The sequence below is a fragment of the Bufo bufo genome, chromosome 4, assembly GCF_905171765.1.
Source record: "Bufo bufo chromosome 4, aBufBuf1.1, whole genome shotgun sequence".
In the NCBI taxonomy this organism is placed as follows: domain Eukaryota; kingdom Metazoa; phylum Chordata; class Amphibia; order Anura; family Bufonidae; genus Bufo; species Bufo bufo.
In genome coordinates this window covers 496,111,445-496,132,821 of record NC_053392.1, presented here as the reverse complement: position 1 = coordinate 496,132,821, position 21,377 = coordinate 496,111,445, and the positions used below count along the sequence as shown (strand labels likewise).

Here is a 21,377-nt window from a genome sequence, read left to right as displayed (position 1 = left end):
CAAGACGTACATGCATTTTTTATCTGTAGCGAAATTTAAAACAGAAAGTGTCCGCTAACAAGCCACATCCCCTGGATGAATTCAAGGAAAACATCACAAATCCGCAGCATCACTGCTGAAGATCTGCAAGCAGTATCCGCCAACATAATCCGACCTGCCCAAAGATGCATAGACGTGAACAGGGACCACTTTCAGTATCTTTTGTGGGTAATTAAAAAAAAATATCCACCTGCTCTTTCATCTCGTCATACTATCGTCGGAGGCGCTTGCAGCACACGGTTGCTGGTGGTGAACAAATAAAATGGCTGCACTTAGTATATATGCAGTGACCAGAGGGATCTGCATAGTCACCTGTACAGTGTGGCACCAGGTCATTGGAGCATGACATGTACCATTAGATGCTTTGCCTAACTCTCTACTTAGTGATTATGTCTCTGTATACCATACATACTGGATTGGAATGAGTGGGCCAGAGTTGAGTGATTGGAAACAGAGGTTTATTATTATATGATACAGATAAAAACACACGTAAGACCATTCAGAACCTTCACTGAAGGCAATTCATTTATGTATTAGGGTGTCATTATGCTTTACATTCTTGCAATGCTTCATCAAGATGAACAAGTTTGGCACTTTCTTCCCACAGTTTCTTTGCAGTCTCCTCGTCCAAAGCTTGTTTGGCTGGTTCTTTTTCCTTCAAAGCATTAAAATACTTTCCAGTTGTCCCTTGGAGGTCTTCGGCCACAGCCAGATAGACGCTGGGCTGTGCCGCTTGTCTTGCACTTTTTATCAAGAACCAAAATATGGGAGCTGAAATAAGACACATGATAAGGTCAAGCCAAACGAATGTATCTAAAGTCAAAATTGCTGCAAGGCAAATGTATTTGACTATGTTTAATCTACTTGTGAACTGATAAGAAAGTTCAGTTTCAGACTCTACACTGAAAAACTAGCACCAAACTCCATGGCTACATGTTCTATGCAAAGTAAGGGTACTTTCACACTAGCGTTGTTAGAATCAGGCAGGCAGTTTCGTTGCCAGAACTGCCTGCCGTATCCGGAAAGCCGTATGCAAACGGATATCTTTTTTAGTTTCGGAAACGGATCCGTTTAAACTTATTCATTGAAATACCGGATCAGTCTTCATCCGGAATAACGGATCCAGTATTGAATTTTCTCTAAGCTAGACCGGAAAGCCTGATCCGGCGATGCGGCAATTTCCGGAACACTTGGTACCAGATAAGTCATTAATACATTTCAATGGATCCGGCAAGTGCGGTAGTGTTCTGGAATTTACGGTCAAATACCGTACAAAGGACGGAACGAAGTCATCCTGATACTGACTGGATTGCTTTCCATTCAGAATGCATTGGGACAAAACGGAAGCTTTTTTTTCCCGTACTGAGACCCTTAACCGGATTTCAATACCGGAAAAGAATAACGCTAGTGTGAAAGTACCCTAAGTTGCAGATTTCAGGCGCTGCATTAAACTAAGACTGAATATTCCTCACCTAGTACAGAACTGGAAAAAGTAGATTTGTGCATTCCAGTGTGTCTTCCCAGTTCAGTATCTGCAACTCCAGGATGCAAGGAGTTGACAGTAACTCCTGTTCCTAAAAAGGAAGAATTACTTAATTAGTAAAACAAAAAAATATAGAAAGCGCCAAACAATTAAAATGTAACTGATTATGTTCCATATCTGCAAATAAAGTTAGGGGGAAAAAAAAAAAAGATTGGGGGGGGGGGGGGGGTAAAAAGCTACATCCAATTTTTAATCCATTTCAAAAATTTGTTTAGGGAATCTGCATTACCAGCAATTAGCTAATATACTGTGAAACCGAATCCCTGCCTTTACTAGGGCACATGGCCATGCGATGACTATTTTAGTATAGTACGGAGACGAAATAAGGCTACCATACAGGTACATAAGCCCTCTACTATACCTCTGCATGCCTTTTATTTCACACACAGTGACTTTAATACTGAATTATGTACAAAACCCTAAAAAAGGACCATGTTTATTCAGATTTGAATTACTGCTTTTAGGGGAGAATAAATCCGTAAACATGGAGTCTGATAGAGCCTGTATAGCAGCGCAAAAAGGCTGTATCGCTCCATACTAAAACAGTTGTACATGCCGTTGCAGTAACATATGGGTTCCAGGCACAAAGCTCTGCAGAATTTGGACGGAATAAGTTTTACATGAAACTCTGACTATGCCCTAGCAGTGCATAAGGATGCTAGAATCTAGATCCTCCTATCTCACACAGCAATACAAGAGATTATCATGTATCATATGATATCACATCCACTTACTTCTCCACACACATCACATAAGGGGTTGATATTTTATAGTACAGGACTATTATTTATGCATCCAACCAGACTGGCATTAAAGAGGTAAGCTACTTTCACATCAGCGTTTTGCATTCCGGTTTTGAGATCCGGCAGAGGGGGACAAAACAGAACAAACCAGATCAGGATGCATTGTGTTCCGGTTTGTTCAGTTTTCTGACCGGACACAAAACCGCTGTGGTTTGTGTCCAGTCTGCAAAACTAAACAAACCGGATACGGCATAAAAAAAAAATAATAATCGGTTTAAGTCAATGTTGCCAGATCCGGTTTTCAATCCGGCACCCATTGACTTAAAATGATTTTCATGTCAGTTCCGATTTGCTCAATTTCTATTTAATCCAACCAGATCCAGACTAAACTGATTCACCTGGATATATTAAATGAAATTGAAGCATAAAAAAACGCTGATGTAAAAGTAGCCGTGTTTGATCATGTAAAGATATCCCCTATCCACAGGATAGGGGAAAACTATTAGATTGGTGGGCATCCTACCGCCAGGATCCCTACTGATCACGAGAACGGGGAAAGCATGGAGAGGCTGATCAGGCTTGAGTGCAGCCACTCCATTAATGGATAATACCTCTTGAAGGTGAAATGACAGACATGAGATATTTTTCAGCATATCCAGCCAATTCAAGAAGGTACAGACAATCCAATGTCTATGAAATTCACATGCTGCCCCCTATATTAATCCTCATTTTTTCTTTCTAACAAAGATCCTACAGATTAACATTCCAGCTGGAAATTCTGGGGAACCACCCTGATGCAGATTTTTTATGCTAAATGTGCTAGAATTCTGACAAAATTTGTGGCAAAATTGTGTGCATGCTTTGTGCCACATTTATTATATGCTTCAGACACTTTGTGTCCAGTTCAACAAGAGGAAAAGGGGTTGGTTTAATGGGAAGGAATATGGCTGAAAGAGGACCTGTCAGGGGAAACCGAGTAGACTTTTTCTGAACGTAAAGGGAGTCTGTCAGGTAGTTTTCACTAATCTAACTACCAGTAATGGCCATCAGAACATTGTACAAGCATGCCAAATGTACCTGTATGCCATTTGGCTCTTTACTGAATGTCTAGGAAAAACGTCTCCCGAGTGCCTAGCGGGGTGGGCTTTGCTTTTGAAAGTGCCCAAGCCTGCCGCCCTTCCTTGCTGTGTGCTCCTCCCCTAACCTCCCAAGGCTTCCTCCGCTCTCCACTGTTGTCGCGAAGATGCAGTTCTTCCCGCTGTGTGCTGTCTGCATCGACCCGACTTCAGGGGAGAAGAAAGTCATGGGAGGTTAGGGGAGGAGCAGACAGCAGGGAACGGCGGCAGGCTTGGGCACTTTCAAAAGCAAAACTCACCCCGCTGGGGGCCATTTATCATAGGATTTCCTTTTCCTAGACATTCGATAAAGAGCCAAATGACATAACGGTATATTTAGCACGGTTGTACAATGTTCTGATGGTCATTGCTGGTAATTAATGAAAACTACCTGACAGACTCCCTTTAAGACCACCCCCATGTACAGCTATCAGTGACTGACAGCTATCTCTGTATACACACTTACATAGATAATGCTATCAATCACTGATAACACCTCCCTGTGTACAGCTATTAGTGCCTGACAGGTGTCTCTGTATACAGACTTACACAGAGAATGCTATCAATCACTGATAATACCTCCCCAATGTATAGATATCAGTGACTGACACCTACCTCTGTATACACACTTAGGGCTCATGCCCACGAACGTAAGGGCTCCGTGCTCGTGCTCCGGACCGCAAATTGCAGTCGGCAATGCACGGGCACAGACCGTGCGGCAGCCGCATGCGGATTGAGGACCCATTCACTTGAATGGGGTCCGCGATCCGCATCCAACGGTCCACACCACAAAAAAGGAGTGCATGCGCTACTTTTTTGCGGTGCAGAGGCATGGCCAGAAACACCACGGAAGCACTCCGTAGTGCTTCTGTGGGGGTTCTGATCCGTGCCTTCGTTCCGCAACTCCGTGATTGTGGAATGCACCACGCCGATCCAGTGTATTGCGGACCCGCTGTATGTGGGCCGCAATACGGCCACGGGGGGCACACGGTTGTGTGCATGAGCCATTACACAGAGAATAGTATCAGTAATCATTGATAGTGAAAACTACCTGACAGACTCCCTTTAAGACCACACCCATGAGCAGCTATCAGTGACTGACTGCTATCTCTGTATATACACTTACACAGGGAATGCTATCAATCACTGATAACACCTCCCCTGTGTACAGCCATCAGTGACTGACTAGTATCTCTGTATATACACTTACACAGGGAATGCTATCAAATCACTGATAACACCTCCCCTGTGTACAGCCATCAGTGACTGACTGCTATCTCTGTATATACACTTACAAAGAGAATGCTATCAATCACTGATAACACCTCCCCTGTGTACAGCCATCAGTTACTGACTGCTATCTCTGTATATACACTTACACAGAGAATGCTATCAATCACTGATAACACTTCCCTGTGAACAATGAAGTAAAAAAAAGCTGAGAAAAATTACAACTTTTAAACAAATTTCCCATGAAACTATATATCTGCTGAGCTCCTCCTGCTCTGTAACAACCTGCCTGCAGGTTGTTGACAAATCCAGCAAACTTAATAAGTGGGGTAAAGCTGGAAAAAGTGTCTAACTTGTAGCATGCAGTGTGAGCCACTGTGATAAATCTGATGCATCTTTAGCATGCCTGGTCTAATGGGCTAACATTTCAAGTGCCGCCAGATAGGTGGAGTGATTTTGTCTACTTTGTCAGTGGAGCAGGCGTTTCCGCCAAACTTATGCACCATACCTGGCCATCTGCATTTACTAAGGGGCAGACAGATGTTTTAAGGGAGGAGCTACAGTTTTAGCCAGATTTATCACTGCAACTTAAAGAAAGAAAAAAAAAGTCCCCTGGTGATGTACAAATATGACTAGACTTTAGACTGAAAAATCCATAGTTATTTAGTGAATAAAATTTTTTTAAAAAAAAGTAAATTTGTCCCAAGAACCTGACTTTAAACCAAGAATGCACTCCAAAAGAAGTAATAAGTTACATATTACTGCATTATTCCCTAAATTTTAACTGTCTGAATATTAGACAGAATGCATCAATAAACTAATGGGATACTGCGATCTTCTCCCCTGCCCAGTCTCTATAAACCAGTCACAAAGCCAGATTTCCTGGACGTTCATATTTGTTGCATTTTGTCATATCCTTACCTTGCAGCCTTTTTGCCAGCTCATTTGTGAACAGAACATTGGCCAGTTTGCTCTGACAGTAAGCTGCTTTTGTGTTAAATTTCTTCTTCTCCCAGTTTAAGTCCTCCAAGTCAATGTCTCCTACTATGTGAGCTAAGGAAGACACATTAATAATGCGCGACTGGCCGGATTCCTTCAGTCTATCAAGTAAAAGGTTAGTCAGGAGGAAATGGCCTATAAAGAGTAGAGAAGTGAAGAAGAAAAATGTCATTATTCTCACTGTCTGAAATAAGATTGAGGGTATAATATGACCTGCCTCTATGTTCATTTAGGGGAAAGACAGGATCCCCCCTCTCATGAGCGGTAGGACCCTCAATGATCTAGTAGCTATACCCTATCATGTGAATAGGAGATAAACTTAAATTAATAAAATAATTCTTTAACCCCATCAGGACCCTGCAATTTTTCACCTTAAGGACCTGGCCATTTTTTGCAAATCTGACGGGACGTGTCACTTTATGTAGTGATAACTTTAAAACGCTTTTACTTATCCAAGCCATTCTGAGATTGTTTTCTAGTCACATATTGTACTTCACGACAGTGGTAAATTTGAGTCAAAATATTTCATTATTATTTATAAAAAAAATACCAAATTTACCAAAAAATTTGAAAAATTCGCAATTTTCAAACTTTCAATTTCTCTGTTTTTAAAACAGATAGTGATACCTCCAAAAATAGTTATTACTTTACATTTCCCATAGGTCTACTTCATGTTTGGATTATTTTGTAGGCTTTAGAAGGCTTAGAAGCAAACCTTGTAATTTTGTCAGAAAATTTCCAAAACCCACATTTTAAAAGGACCAGTTCAGGTCTGAAGTCCCTTTGTGAGGCTTACATAACAGAAACCACCCATAAATGGTCCCATTTTAGAAACTACACCCTCAAGGTATTCAAAACTGATTTTACAAACTTTGTTAACCCTTTAAGTGTTCCACAATAATTAAAGGAAAATGTAGATAAAATTTCAGAATTTCACTTTTTTGGCAGATTTTCCATTTAAATCCATTTTTTCCTGTAACAAAGCAAGGGTTAACAGCCAAACAAAACTCAATATTTATTACCCTGATTCTGTAGTTTACAGAAACACCCCATATGTGGTCGTAAACTGCTGTACAGGCACACGGCAGGGAGCAGAAGGAAAGGAACGCCATATGGTTTTTGGAGGGCAGATTTCACTGGGATAAATTTTAATTTGTCATGTCACATTTGAAGACCCCCTGATGCACCCCTAGAGTAGAAACTCCAAAAAAGTGACCCCATTTTGGAAACTACGGGATAAGGTGGCAGTTTTGTTGGTACTATTTTAGGGTACATTCGATTTTTGGTTGCTCTATATTACACTTTTTGTAAGGCAAGAAAAAATTGCTGTTTTTGCACTGTTTTTATTTTTTGTTATTTACAATGTTCATCTGACAAGTTCGATCATGTGGTATTATTATAGAGCGGGTTGTTACAGACAAGACCGTACCAAAAAAATTTTGGTTGTTTGTTTCAGTTTTACATAATAAAGCATTTTTTTTAAAATGTTTTTTTAGTGTCTCCATATTCTGAAAGCTATAGTTTTTTAATTTTTGGGCGACTGTCTTATGTAGGGGGCTCATTTTTTTCAGTAGGAGATGACTGTTTTTATTTTATTCTTTTTACGGTGTTCACCTGAGGGGTTAGATCGTGTGATATTTTTATACAGCAGGTTCTTACGAACGCGTCGATACCTAATATGTATACTTTATTTATTTATTTAAGTTTTACACAATAATATCATTTTTGAAACAAAAAAATAAATCATGTTTTAGTGTCTCCATAGTCTGAGAGCCATAGTTTTTTTTTTTTTTTTTGGGCGATTGTCCTAGGTAGGGGCTTATTTTTTGTGGGATGAGGTGACGGTTAGATTGGTACTATTTTGGGGGGCATACGCCTTTTTGATCGATTGGTGTTGCACTTTTAGTGATGTAAGGTGACAAAAAAAATGTTTTTTTTAGCAGTTTTTATTTTATGATGGTGTTCACCTAAGGGGTTAGTTCATGTGATATTTTTATAGAGTCGGTCGATATGGACGCGGCGATACCTAATATGTCTACTTTTCTTTTTTTCCCTATTTCTTTACTTTGTTTTGGGAAAAGGACGCTTTTTTAATTTTTTACTTGAAACATTTAATTTTTCTTTTGTAAAACTTTATTTATTTTTTTTAACTTCTTTTTTCACTTTATTTTTTTGTCCCACTCTGGGACTTCAACTTTTGAGGGTCTGATCCCCTTTACAATGCATTACAATACTACTTTTGCGGGAACCCGGTGGCCACCACGCACCCAGCAGGATACCGCACGTGCCGCAGTCAGCGCTGACCGTGGCAGTGCAAGGGTTAATGCAGCAGCATCTGTGTTTTCACCAATGCCAGCGCATACAGCAGGGGTCCGGCTATAAATGACTGCCGGACCCCTGCCCAGCTCCTGCCCGATCACCATGCAGTACATGTACGTCACTGGTCCTTAAGTCATGGCCAGATATGACGACGTACATGTACGTCATAGGTCCTTAAGGGGTTAAAGGGGCTGTCTCATCATGGACAATGGAGTCATATCGCTAGGATATGCCCCCATTGTCTTATAGGTGCGGGTCCCACCGCTGGGACCCGCACCTATATCGAGAACGGAGCCCCACAAGTGAAGGAGGGCGCACCATTCATTTTCTATGGGGCCGGCGAAAATAGCCGAGCTCTTGCTTGGCCATTTCCGTCGGCCCCATAGAAAAGAGTCGGAGCGGGGGGCCGCGCATGCGCGGTACGCTCGCATTCACTTCTATGGGGAGCCGGCTTGGTGGTGGCCAGACCGAAGTCCTCCAGCCACCACCTTGCAGGGGTCCGTTCTCTATGTAGGTGGGGGTCCCAGTGTTGGGACCTGCACCTATAAGACAATGGGGGCATATCCTAGCGATATGCCCTCATTGTCTATGATGAGACAACCCCTTTAACTCTCCAGCAATTTTTGAAATGTTTTTTCATCTCTGCATTTCATTTTTCTGCTGACATAGCCATATGAGAACTTGTTTTTTGCGGGACGAGTTGTACTTTTTAATGACACCATTTTGGGCTACACCTACTGTACTGTATAACTTCTAAAAATGTTTTGTGGGCGACGGTGTGAAAGAAACAACAAAAGTCAGCCATTGTTTTAGGGTGTCATTTTTACAGTATTCACTGCATGAAAGAATTTAATTATGGAGGTACCAAATTTATATGGTTTGAGTAATGTTTTAGTACTTTAAAAAATATATATATATATTTCTTAGAAAAAAAGATTGTCTTGTGTCACAATATCCTGACACCCATAACTTTTATTTTTCTGCTGATGCAACAGGGCTTGTTTTTTTTTTTTTTGCAGGCGATCTGCAGTTTTTATTGCTAACATATTGGGATACATGTGACCTTTTTAACATTTTTTACTTCATTTTTGGGGAAAGCGAGGTGACAAAAAACATCAGTTTGGACAATGTGGATTTTTTTTATGGCGTTCACCGTGGGGGTTATATAATGGGATAATTTAATACACTGGGTTATTATTGACGTGGTGAATTACGTTTGGCTTTTCTTATATAGGAAAAGTTGTTTCATTTTTTATATTTTATGTTTTTTTGCATATTTTCAAAAACTTTATTCAAGTGTTTTTTTAAAAAAAAAAATTAAATACCCTTAGGGTACTTCAACCTGTAATCGGATTTCTTTTACTATATGTACATTGTAATACTTCTGTACTACAGTGCATAATGATTCTGACATACAGGATGTAAAATGGCTGGGATATGGCAGGTCTGGGGGCCTGAGGATATATAAAAAAAAAGCAGACAACCCCTTCAAGGCCACTTTCACACGGTCATTATTTGGTCAATATTTTTCATCAATAATGGAAAGATTTGTGCCTCTGCTATGTTTTTGATCCACAATGTGAAAGTGGCCTAAGAACTTACTGATATACATTACCTAGCTGCTCTGTTGGCCAACAGATTGATACATGTTTCAGATCTATAAACTTCTTAGAAAATGATACCTTTGCCATAAAACTTACCCAAATGGTTGACTCCAAACTGCATTTCAAATCCATCTTCTGTCTTCCAGTGAGGACACCTCATTACTGCGGCATTATTTATTAAAACATCTAAGTGTTCCTCCTCTACAAAAAAAAGAGGCAATCATAAAAAAAAATGGGAAAGACCGATTAATTTGATAACGCTTAGGCCTCTTTCAGGCGGGCGTTGCGGGTAAATGTGCGGGTGCGTTGCGGGAACACGCGCGATTTTTCCACGCAAGTGCAAAACATTGTAATGCGTTTTGCACTCGCGTGAGAAAAATCACGCATGTTTGGTACCCAAACCCGAACTTCTTCACAGAAGTTCGGGCTTGGGATCGGTGTTCTGTAGATTGTATTATTTTCCCTTATAACATGGTTATAAAGGAAAATAATAGCATTCTGAATACAGAATGCATAGTAAAATAGCGCTGGAGGGGTTAAAAAAAATTAAATAAAAATTTAACTCACCTTAGTCCACTTGATCGCGCAGCCCGGCTTCTCGTCTGTCTCCTTCTTTGCTGAACAGGACCTGTGGTGACGTCACTCCGGTCATCACATGGTCCATCACCATGGTAAAAGATCATGTGATGACCGGAGTGACGTCACCACAGGTCCTGTTGCTGCACACAGCTAAATGAAGACAGAAGGAGAGGCCGGCTGCGCGATCAAGTGGATTAAGGGGAGTTAAATTATTATTTATTTTTAACCCCTCCAGCGCTATTGTACTATGCATTCTGTATTCAGAATGCTATTATTTTCCCTTATAACCATGTTATAAGGGAAAATAATGATCGGGTCTCCATCCCGATCGTCTCCTAGCAACCGTGCGTGAAAATCGCACCGCATCCGCGGATGCTTGCGATTTTCACGCAACCCCATTCACTTCTATGGGGCCTGCGTTGCGTGAAAAACGCTGACTATAGAGCATGCTGCGATTTTCACACAACGCACCAGTGATGCATGAAAATCATTGCTCATGTGAACAGCCCCATAGAAATGAATGGGTCGGGATTCAGTGCGGGTGCAATGCGTTCAACTCACGCATCGCATCCGCGCGGAATACTCGCCCGTGTGAAAGGGGCCTTATTGGTTTTCCCATCTGATAAAGTGATGGCATATCACTAGGAAATTGCATCATTTCATGATCGTTTGGGACCACAGCAGGAAGCTGCAGCCAGACTCACATTAACGGAGCTGTGTTGCAGGTTTCTACCACAATGGGTGAACTGGGAGCCACTGTGCAGGAAACCACTGTGATGGGGCCACGGCCCTGAATCACCACTGATTCGATTGGTGGTGGTCCAAGAGGTCATAAACCCCTTTGATAATAAAGAGATGGCATATCATAGCGATATGCAATCACTTGAGATATGAGATACTGTAGAAATAACCGGCATTTTTAAAAATTTATTATTGCATTGTACCAATTTTGAGCTAAAAATAATTTTTATTAAAAATATGAAGCCCTTTTTTCAATACATAAGCTGAGATATAGCAGCCTTTGGATTTTTCGTCAGTTGGAGAGCTGAAGGGCTCATTATCTCTGCTCTCTGACATTATAAACACTCATTATAGCTCAGTGCATATGCTATTAAGAAGAATGTGGCTTAAATAAGTGTTTATGACCTCTTAGTAGTTTAGAGATGAGGGTTATTAGGTGACCGGCACAAAGTGAAAGTACCAGTCACAGTTAACCCTTTGTGACAGAATGGCTCAATATTTTTAACCCCCTTCACTACCAGTACAGCGCTGGAGCGATGGGTAAACATGGCGTCCGTCCACTCGTGCAGCAGCCGGCGGGTCTCCACTGTTTCAAACAGCAGAGACCCGTGGCTAATGATGACGGTCAATAATGGCGATTGCGGTTAACAACCCTTTTACTACCAGCACCGTACATGTACGGCGCTGGAGCGATGGGCAAACATGCTTCCAGGGTTGTTACCGGCATCCGCTGTGGCCAGTGAGGATGTCGTTAATTGATTTGAATGCGCTCAGCCTCACAGAAGAGGCTGAGGGCATTCATGCTACAATTCTTATTTTGGCCAACATAAGAAATTAGCAATAGTCAATAATAAATGCATTTAAAAAAATCCATGATTGTTAAAAATAAAAAAATTGATTTTATACTCAAATACAAGCTTCAAAATTATTACAAAAAAGTAAAAAACAAAAAGTTTAAATCACCCCCTTTCTGTATAATAAAAATAAAAAATACTTAAATAACAAAAAAATATAAACATCATGGGTATCACTGCGACCGAAAACGTCCGTACTATTAAAATATAAAAATATTTTTCCACTACGGCAAATGGCCAATTTGCCATTTTTTGATTGCTTCTCTTACCCAGAAAATGTTATAAAAGGTTATCAAAAAGTCACACACACTCCAAAATGGCATCAATAAAAACTACAGATTGACCCGTAAAAAATGAGCCCCCCACATAGCTCAGTAGATATAACTATTAAAAAAAGTTGATTAAGTCAGAATATGGTGATGTAAAAAAAAATATTTTTTTTTCAAAGTTTAAAGTGTAACTGCTGTTTCATTTTTTATACCCTAATGGTATAGTACACCCTGCTGTATAAGTGCTTTTGTGCTCTAAAATGTAATCATTTTCAGTTTTACCTGATAACTCCCAGAAATGTGTGCTACTTTCCTATTCTGCAGCCTCTTCTCACAGCGTTGTCATGTGCAGGCCGTCTCCTCTGTATTAGGGTCCATTCACACGTCCTTAAGTGTTCTGCGGATCCGCAAATTGCGGATCTGCAAAACACAGACACTGGCAATGTGCATTCCGCAATTTGCTCTTGCTCCTCTGCGCTGCTGAGAAGAACATCGGCGGCGGGGCAGAGAACTATCATCTCCTGTGCCCCGCCGCTGTGTATTCAAGGGCAGTGCTGTGGCGGCGCGTCTAGTCGCAAATGGCGACAAGACTAAAAAGTCTTGTCGCCATTTGTAAATTCTAAGTCACATTGGTGACCATTTTGGTCGCCATCTGGAGCCCTGAAATGCTTACCGATTTCATGTAATTAGCTGTATGTGAGGATACACACTGGTCTGGGGTAGTGGGGGAAGTTATCTGCATTCTAATTGGTCCTGTTAGTTCATGTGAGGAGCGCAAGGGCTTATGGGAAGTGAGGGAAATACAGGATGGCCTCAAGGACAGGGCAAAGATCACCACAGGAAGTGCAGCAGAGGCCATCTTAGGATGATGCTGAAAGAGAGGCACAGAGAAATGGGGTTGCTAAGGGCTGAATACAGACATCAGAAAGGAAAAATTACCTGAAAAATAAAGCTTCATGAATATCTTCCCTTCAGCATCACATATGTTAGGAATTAAATTTTTGGTAGTGAAATGGCAGTTACACTTTAAATTTATTTTTACACTATTTAGACATAAAAAACCTATACATATGAGGTATCATTGTAATCGTACTGACCCAGAGAATGAAGGGCATGGGTAAGTTTTTCCGCAAATGGAACGCCGTGGGAACAAAACCCGTAAAACAGTGGAGGAATAGCATATATTTTTTCCAATTCCACCCGATTTGGTTTATTTTTTGCCGCTTCCTACTACACTGTATGCCATAATTAATGGTGGCATTAGAATGTACAACTTGTCCCGCAAGAAATAAGCCCTCACACAGCTATGAGAACGGAAATCTAAAAAAAAAAAAAAGTTACGGCTCAAGGATAGGGAAGAAAAATGAAAACGCTAAAATCTAAAGGATGAAAAACTGGGAAGCTCAGGCTTTCTGGCTTCTTACTGGCATCCTCTGCGGCCAGTGAGTATGCCGATAATTGATTTTAATGCGCTGAAGAGACCCAGGGCATTTAAGCTGCAATTCTTATTTTGGCCAGCAGGTGGCAGGCCAACATAAAAAATTAGCAATTCTAAACAATTAATGGACGTAACAAATCCATGATTGTTCTGAATTTATTTATTTTTATTGGATTTTTTAGGCTTAAATTCGAAGCTTCAAAATTCATAAAAAAAGTTTAAAAAAAAATATACAAAAATATAAAAGTATAAATCACCTCTCTTCCCATAGAATAAAAAAAATACATAAACTAAAAATATAAACATCAGTGGTATCACCGTGACCGTGAACGCCCGTACTATTAAAATATAAAAATATTCTTCCAATATGGCAAATGGCGTAACAGAAAACAGGATCAAAATGGCTATATTTGCCATTTTTTCATCGCTTCTCTTACCCCAAAAAAGTTATAAAATGTGATAAAAAAAGTCACACACACAAAATGGTATCAATAAAAGCTAAAGATTGCCCCGCAAAAAATGAGCCCCCACACAGCTCAGTAGATATAACCATAAAAAAAAGTTATGGGGGTCAGAATATGGTGATGCAAAAAAAATGTTTTTCTCAAAGTTTTAATTTATTTTTACACTATTTAGACATAATAAACCTATACATATTGTTGTAATCGTACTGACCCAAAGAATGAAGGGCACAGGTCAGTTTTGCCGCAAATAGAACGCCGTGGGAACAAAACCCGTAAAATAGTGGAGCAATTGCGTTTTTTTTCCAATTCCACCCCAATTTTCCCCCCGCTTCCCACTACATTGTATGCCATATTAAATGGTGGCTTTAGAAAGTACAACTTGTCCTGCAAAAATTAAGCCCTCATACAGTTATGTGAATGAAAAAATGAAAAAGTTATAGCTCAAGGAAGATAGGGAAGAAAAATGAAAACGCAAAAATGAAAAAACCTCTGGTATCCTAAGGGTTAATAAAGGCCAACTAAAAATGCAATCAAACAAAAATTGCCTCCGAAGGTGTACATAGCCTTGAATGAGAATGGTAAAAATATTAGTTAAAGAGAACCTTTTGCGTTGTACATGCAGTCTTATCTGTTGGCAGCATGCTATAGAGCAGGAGGAGCTGAGCAGATTGATGTAGTTTTGTGGGAAAATATTCAATAAAACCTGTAATTTATTCATTTACACCCATCATCCTGGATTTAGGAGTCCAGTAGGCGGTTCTATCAGCGATTGATAACCTTACATGAATAGAGAGATTACTGTCAATCATTGATAGGACCACCCACTGGACTCCTAAAGCCCAGCATGAGCAGAGGTTTAAATGAATAAATTACAAGTTCTACTAAATCTTTTCCCACAAAACTCAGCTTCTTCTGCTCTTTGCCATGGTGTCCACAGACTGGACAGATTCCCTTCATGTTTAGTTGACATTTAGTAGGGCAGCCAAAATAAAGGGTACTGATTTTTCCCACTCACCAGTCCCAATACGTTACGTTTCTGCCTTACCTTTTAGGATTCGGTTTGCAAATTCTTTGATAGATTTCGTAGATGCCAAGTCCAGCTGTTTGGCAAACACATTGTGATTTAGTGTTTTGCCACGGATTTCCTTTGCCGCATTTTCACACTTTTCCATGTCTCGACATGCCATGATTATTCTTCCACCTACCAATTGATGAAAATGGAAAAATGAACGGTTTACGTAGGTCTTCTGCAAGTAATTCACAGTCACTTCAACCAAACTGCAAGATACTATACATGATTCACCTTCAACCAAGAAGGTTCTCCAAAAACAGATCAGCCACAAGTTTATGTTAAAGAGGACCTTTCACTAGAATAAAAAATCTAAACTAAGCATACAGACATGGAGACCGGCGCCCAGGGATCTCCCTGCACTTACTATTATCCCTGGGCGCCGCTCCGTTCTCCCGGTATGGCTCCGGTATCTTCATATGTTCGGCTCAACTGGGAGGAGCCTGCCGGCGTCTCCTTCTCCCAGGCTGTAGCGCTAGCCAATCGCAGCGCTCAGCTCATAGCATGAGAGGTTTTTTTTCTCCCAGGCTATGAGCTGAGTACTGCGATTGGCCAGCGCTACAGCCTGGGAGAAGGAGACGCCCAGGAGAACAAGAGCAGGCTCCTCCCGGTTGAGCCGAAAATATGAAGATACCGGAGGCTATACCGGGAGAACGGAGCGGCGCCCAGGGATAATAGTAAGCGCAGGGAGATCCCTGGGCGCCGCTCTACATGTCTGTATAGTTAGTTTAGATTTTTTATTCTAGTGAAAGGTCCTCTTTAAGTACAGTAGGATTTAACATACAGGACTGCGGCGATGTACACACGAAACAGGTTTCTTTCTCAAATGTGCCAATAGCCTTTAACTCATTAGTACCGAATCGTTTAGTTGATGTTCATTGTTATTGGCCACATTGCTATTAACAATGGACATTCCATAATCATTTAAGTTCTAATGAGTTAATATTATATCACTGTGGCTGGCATGGCAGTGCAGTTCTCCGTCTTTACCCTTAGGCCTCTTTCACACGGGTGTCACGGATTTGCTCCGGATGCGTCGCGTGTGCATTGTGGGAAACCTGCGCAAGTGCGCACGCGATTTCAGACAGTTTTGACTGCGATTGCATTGCGTGGTTCAATTTTTTCCCCGCGAGTGCAATGCATTCTGCACGTGCGTGATAAAAAACTGAATGTGGTACCCAGACCCGAACCTGGACTTCTTCACTGAAGTTCGGGTTTGGGTTAGGTGTTCTGTATATTTTAATTATTTTCCCTTCTAACATGGTTATAAAGGAAAATAATAGCATTCTTAATACAGAATGCTTAGTAAAAAAATAAATAATAATAATAATAATAATTAACTCCCCTCATCCTCTTGTTCGCCCAGCCGGCATCGTCTTCTTTCTTGATCTTTTAAAAGACCTGCCAAAGGACCTTTGGCGTAATCGCGCTCACCACATGGTGAGCGTGGTGACGTCAGCGCAGGTCCTGCTGAATGAAGATAGAAGATCCTTCAAATAAAGGATCAATTGAAAGACACCCCAACAACCCCTTCAATAATGCAGCCACTGCTGACACCCTGCAAGCAAAGTCTTTGGATAGTCATTTCTTGCACTACATAAAATGGTTAGGAGGGGAGAACCTATATGTTTAAATATTGGTATATGGAGGAGCAGATTCTGTGGTACGATATAATGCATTTCTATACATCTGCTTTAGGCTACTTTCACACTAGCGTTTTAGTTTTCCGGTACTGAGATCCGTCATAGGGGCTCAATACCGCAAAAAAAAAACGCTTCAGTTTTGTCCCCATTCATTGTCAATGGGGAAAAAACTGAACGGAATGCTCCAAAATCCGTTCCGTTTAGTTGCCTTCCCATACCGGAGAGCAAACAGCAACATGTTGTAGTTGGCTTTCCGTCCTGGGATGTGTAGCAAGACGGATCCGGCATGACTCCCAATGCAAGTCAATGGGGACTGATCCGTTTTCTCTGACACAATAGAAAACTGATCCGTCCTCCATTGACTTTCAATAGAGTTCATGACGGATCTGTCTTGGCAATGTTAAAGATAATACAACCGGATCCGTCGATGCAGATGGTTGTATTATCAGTAAAGGAAGCTTTTTTGCTCAACCCTGCCGGATCCAGTAAAACAGTGGTGTGAAAGAAGCCTTATAGGGTTTGTCCAGGATTTTACTATCTATGGCCGATCCTCAGGATAGGCCATCAATATCTTATTTGGCGGGGTTTCGAAACACCCCGCACCTCCACCAATCAGCTGCTGCCAGATTATACAGCTCTGTCCTGGTTACTGCAGCATTGCCCCCATTAGAGTGAATGGGAATAGCACTGCAGTTACAAGCTCCGTCCACTACACAATGGAGGGAGCTTTGTAGGTCCGACACTACCCTGAAATAGTTGATCGGCAGGGGTTTGGGGTGTTGGACCTCTCCGATCCTCAGGATAGGCCATCAATAGTAAAATCCTGGACAACCCTTTTAATGGTTTTAACAAAAACGTACCTCTTTTTGCAAGCTCCAAAGCAGTTTCTTTACCAATTCCTGTATTAGCACCGGTTACTATCACTGTTTTCCCCTCAATTTTCGCTTTGCTTGGACAGTGACCACCACCTACATAGTCCCTGAAGTATGAAACAACATTACATCAAATTAATAGGACAGAATGATTGGACCCCTTCCTGACGTCCCTTAATATTACTTATTTGTCACAATAAATGGTTCGATATTTATGTATGCTGCACCTAGCCCACTGGTTGTCACTAGATTTTGGACTATGCTATGGATGTGAATGTGAATTTTTAATGTGTGAAAACAGAATTAAAGGGGTTCTCCAGGCCACAAGTAGCACTTCACTGCTGGAGCCAGTCGTTGGCTGCAGCGGAGCATGTGACCAAACCCATGCTGCACCGGATGTGAACACTGAGGACTGGAACATGGACGCAGAGGAGGCAATGCATAAGACTGACGCAGCAGGTAAGTATGAATTTCTGTTTAGAAAGGCAGGCTGCAGGCACTAGATAAAAACTGATTATTCCTAGAGGACTTTTTTAATTAACAAAAATGCAAACACAAAAAAAGTGTACAATAAAATACAAAAAAAAAACACCCACGTCAACCCATAACCACCCCAATCACCTGAGACTATACTTATTATACATCAAAAGATAGAAAGAAACTAGGGAAGCCACTTTAACACTTTTACACTTGACCCCTTTCATAAAACTAAGGCTACTTTCACACTAGCGTTTTTGCTGGATCCGGCAGGGTGCAGCAAAAACGCTTCCGTTACTGATAATACAACCATCTGCATCCGTTTTCAACTGATCCGTTTGTATTATCTTTAAAGGGAACCTGTCACCAGGATTTTGTGTATAGAGCTGAGGACATGGGTTGCTAGATGGCCGCTAGCACATCCGCAATACCCAGTCCCCATAGCTCTGTGTGCTTTTATTGTGTAAAAAAAAACGATTTGATACATATGCAAATTAGCCTGAGATGAGTCCTATACATGAGATGATTCAGGGACAGGACTCATCTCAGGCTAATTTGCTTATGTATCAAATAGTTTTTTTTTACCCAATAAAAGCACACAGAGCTTTGGGGACTGGGTATTGCGGATGTGCTAGCGGCCATCTAGCAACCCATGTCCTCAGCTCTATACACAAAATCCCGGTGACAGGTTCCCTTTAACATGGCCAGGGCGGATCCGTCATGAACTCTATTGAAAGTCAATAGGGGATGGATCCGTTTTCTATTGTGCCAGATAAAACGGATCCGTCCCCATTGACTTGCATTGTGGGTCATGAAGGATCAGTCTTGCTCCACATCCCAGGACGGAAAGCAAATTGCAGCATGCTGCGGTTTGCTCTCCAGTATGAGAACGGAAGGCATTTTGGAGCATTCTGTTCTGTTCAGTTACGTTTGGTCCCCATTGATAATGAATGGGGACACAACCGAAGTTTTTTTTTCCAGTATTGAGACCCTATGACGGATCTCAATACCGGAGAATATTAACACTAGTGTGAAAGTAGCCTAAAATAGAAAAAGTGGATTGGTATCTAGAAAATTTTAAGGATTTTTTTCCCCATGGCTTGTGGATGAGATTTGATGTCATCCACTTTGCTGCAGATTTTCCGCGTGCAAATTTCAAACGGACGCTTTTTTTGTCCTAGCCATCACAATATGACCGAGCTTTTTAGGTGCAGCCAAAATAACCTGTGCACCACAAGCTTCCCTCTAGCACATAGTAACTGCAGTCATTCTGAAGGGATCTGTAGCAGCCAATAACAGGTATAACATCATATATTATCACGTAGTACAGGATACTGACTTCAGGAGGACGGACGTCCCGAACACCGTTCCCACCACGGAAGCTCCGAGCACATACTTATTTATGGCCACCATGTCTCGCCGGCTACACCAGAGGTCACTGCACACTGCTGCTGTACAGCTGCACAACGTGACTGCCGCCACTTCCTGCTTATCTACGGCTGCTCGTTTGAGTCAAACCTGTAAAGGGTTTTCATTATCGCCATGTAAAGGCAGGAGTCCGGTATAGTGTCCGTGCAATTGGGCTGTAACCAAACGACGTTCACATCAGCAGCACCAGTGGAGACAGAAATAATGCGTTATTCCGCCTACCACCAGAGGGGGCTAAGGAGTATGCTTACTAGGTTTACTACAGTTACCTCTGCGCCAAGCTCCCCCTGCAGGCGGCCAGGAGGAAGTGTGACTAGAGGGCTAACTTTTACTGGATTTAACCCTTTAGTAACCAGCCTGTTTCTGGGCCTTAAAGGGGTTGTACACTTTTTACTATTGATGACCTAGCCTTAGGATAGGTCAGGTCTAGGGATGAGCAAATCGACTTCGGATGAAACATCCAAAGTCAATTCGCATAAAACTTCGTTATAATACTGTACGGAGCAGGAGCTCCGTGTACAGTATTAGAATGTATTGGCTCAGATGAGCTGAAGTTATTACTTCGCGAAGTCTCGCGAGACTTCAGGTAATAACTTCATAAATTCATTTCTAATGTAAAAAAACATTTCCCTAACTCAGGTCCAGTTCCAAGGTACCACCTGGAACCGAACCCGAGTTCGGAAAATGTTTTTTTTTTACAGTAGAAATCAATTTATGAAGTTATTATGCAAAGTTTCTCGAGACATCGCAAAGTAATAACTTCGGCTCATCTGAGCCAATACATTCTAATACTGTACGGAGCGCTCACTTTTATGGACCGGGTCTCTAGTATTTACTGGAACAGATGGAGTCATCCCATAGGTGTGAATGGGACTCCATACTTGTAATTACACCTGCAGAGCAGAGAAGGCAGTGCTCTTATGAGCGCTGTATTCTCTTTAACCACCTCCGGACCGCCTAACGCAGGATCGCGTTCCGGAGGTGGCAGCCCTGCGCAGAGTCACGCATATATGCGTCATCTCGCGATGGCCGAGATTTCCTGTGAACGCGCGCACACAGGCGCGCGCGCTCACAGGAACGGAAGGTAAGAGAGTTGATCTCCAGCCTGCCAGCGGTGATCGTTCGCTGGCAGGCTGGAGATGTGTTTTTTTTAACCCCTAACAGGTATATTAGACGCTGTTTTGATAACAGCGTCTAATATACCTGCTACCTGGTCCTCTGGTGGTCCCCTTTGTTTGGATCGACCACCAGAGGACACAGGTAGCTCAGTAAAGTAGCACCAAGCACCACTACACTACACTACACCCCCCCCCCCCCCGTCACTTATTAACCCCTTATTAGCCCCTGATCACCCCTGATCACCCCATATAGACTCCCTGATCACCCCCCTGTCATTGATTACCCCCCTGTCATTGATCAACCCCCTGTAAAGCTCCATTCAGATGTCCGCATGATTTTTACGGATCCACTGATAGATGGATCGGATCCGCAAAACGCATCCGGACGTCTGAATGAAGCCTTACAGGGGCGTGATCAATGACTGTGGTGATCACCCCATATAGACTCCCTGATCACCCCCCTGTCATTGATTACCCCCCTGTCATTGATTACCCCCCTGTAAAGCTCCATTCAGATGTCCGCATGATTTTTACGGATGCACTGATAGATGGATCGGATCCGCAAAACGCATCCGGACGTCTGAATGAAGCCTTACAGGGGCATGATCAATGACTGTGGTGATCACCCCATATAGACTCCCTGATCACCCCCCTGTCATTGATTACCCCCCTGTAAAGCTCCATTCAGATGTCCGCATGATTTTTACGGATGCACTGATAGATGGATCGGATCCGCAAAACGCATCCGGACGTCTGAATGAAGCCTTACAGGGGCATGATCAATGACTGTGGTGATCACCCCATATAGACTCCCTGATCACCCCCCTGTCATT

At 41.9% G+C, this 21,377-nt stretch overlaps 1 protein-coding gene across 2 annotated transcripts; it reads right to left on the bottom strand.

Moving 5' to 3' along the window:
- Positions 1 to 481: 481 nt before the first annotated feature.
- On the bottom strand, positions 482 to 19,600 carry RDH13 (retinol dehydrogenase 13). 2 transcript variants are annotated; one of them, XM_040429589.1, is made up of 7 exons: positions 19,338 to 19,600; positions 17,510 to 17,628; positions 14,983 to 15,138; positions 9,689 to 9,793; positions 5,592 to 5,804; positions 1,512 to 1,613; positions 482 to 810 (listed from the first exon to the last, which is right to left on the bottom strand). In XM_040429589.1, exons 1-7 carry the CDS (start codon positions 19,409 to 19,411, stop codon positions 584 to 586), a joined length of 996 nt encoding a protein of 331 aa, XP_040285523.1. In that variant the 5' UTR covers positions 19,412 to 19,600; the 3' UTR covers positions 482 to 583. The 2 variants fall into 2 exon arrangements, with proteins under 2 accessions (XP_040285523.1, XP_040285524.1); XM_040429590.1 differs by lacking the exon at positions 9,689 to 9,793.
- Positions 19,601 to 21,377: the final 1,777 nt, after the last annotated feature.